General features: G+C 67.3%; 1 protein-coding gene across 1 annotated transcript in view; it reads right to left on the bottom strand.

The window, feature by feature from the left end:
• The window catches only part of LOC117591640, a 7,664-nt gene extending 6,417 nt beyond the window's left edge, over positions 1-1,247 (bottom strand). The window contains exons 1-2 of the mRNA XM_034284964.1: positions 1,104-1,247; positions 693-867 (exon numbers count right to left, since the gene is read on the bottom strand). Of these exons, the coding sequence (XP_034140855.1) occupies positions 693-867; positions 1,104-1,247 (319 nt within the window). The remainder of the gene's footprint in view (positions 1-692; positions 868-1,103) is intronic.
• Between the last annotated feature and the right edge of the window lie 21 nt (positions 1,248-1,268).

The raw sequence follows: 1,268 nt of genomic DNA, 5'->3' as shown, positions 1-1,268 counted from the left end.
CCTTATATAGGCGCCGGCTAACGGTTCTCCCACGCGGTCAGTGTTTTTCCATCGGCTCTTTCTTCGAGAAGCGGAGAACCTTGGTTTTCCGCTGACTCGGCGCGCAGCTCTTGCCTGCGCGCGCGCATTTCAATTGATGCCGGTCCCCGTTACGATTTTCCATTCATTTATTTTTTTTTATTCCGCTCGTCCCGCATGTTGGTCCCGGAAGACCGCTGTCCCCGCGGCTGACATCGTGACCCGGTAGCGGACGCCGCGTTCCGTCACCAGCCTGTTGGTGCGCCGGCCCGTCAGCCTCGCACCAGCCTGTGCGCGGACCACGGACTCGGGCAAATCCTTGGGCTCGAGCAGTTTCCATCGGCGCGCCGCGGGCTCCGACGTCTGTCGTTGGAGCGTCGGCCGATGTCCTCGTTGCGGTTCCGGGCACGAGGCTTGTCGCCTGAACGGTGGGACCGGTGGTGCCGCGTCTGCTGTCGGCCGCTTGAGCGTTGGTGCCGATGGTGCTCTGCCCTCTCCTCCCGTGCCAGGGCCTCTGCCCGCAGGATCGCCGCAGCCGCCCGAAGCACCCTCAGTGCCTCTGGCACCTCTGGCCCTGCCTCCGCTGCCTCCGGCCCCGCTGCCTCCGGCTCCGCTGCCTCTGGCCCCGCTGCCTCCGGCTCCGCTGCCTCCGGCTCCACTGCCTCCGGCTCCACCTCCCTCGGAGCCTGTTTCGGCGCCTCTTCCGCCGCGCTGGCCTTTACCCCACTCGCGCACGCCGTGCTCGCCGCCGGTCTCCGCCTTGGGTCGCGGCTGTTGCTGTGGGGTGGCGCCTCCTCCCATACCCGCGCCTCCTCTGGGTCCGGGTCCATCGGCGCAGGCCCCGAGTGTCTGGGCCCCAAGGCCCAGGTAATGTGCAGCGTTTGGTGGTGCCACACCATCCCCTCGCGTACCGCCGTTCGCACATCATGGGACACAAACGGACCGATCACGGCTCCCTGTGGACCCTGCCAGCCGGGCCCTGGTTGTCGAGGCTGTTGCTGTTGTTGCTGCCGCTGCTGCTGCTGCTGTTGCTGCTGCTGCTGATGCTGCTGCTGCTGATGCTGCTGCTCCGGTGCTGTCGGCACCCCCTGCGCCGCTTCCGTGGCCCCTTCCATGGGCTCTCCTGCTCCCCACATGGCCTCTTCTTCCTTCTCGGCTTGCCGCAGCCGCTCCTCCCAGCTCAGCTCGGCCTGCGGTATCCGAACCTCTGGCGCCTTCTCCGCACTCATCGAGGACGTGGTCGTGGGCGT

Source organism: Drosophila guanche, unplaced genomic scaffold, assembly GCF_900245975.1.
Source record: "Drosophila guanche unplaced genomic scaffold, DGUA_6, whole genome shotgun sequence".
Classification (NCBI taxonomy): Eukaryota; Metazoa; Arthropoda; class Insecta; order Diptera; family Drosophilidae; genus Drosophila; species Drosophila guanche.
The sequence above is the reverse complement of the archived record's forward strand: the minus strand, read 5'-3'. Positions and strand labels throughout refer to the sequence as shown.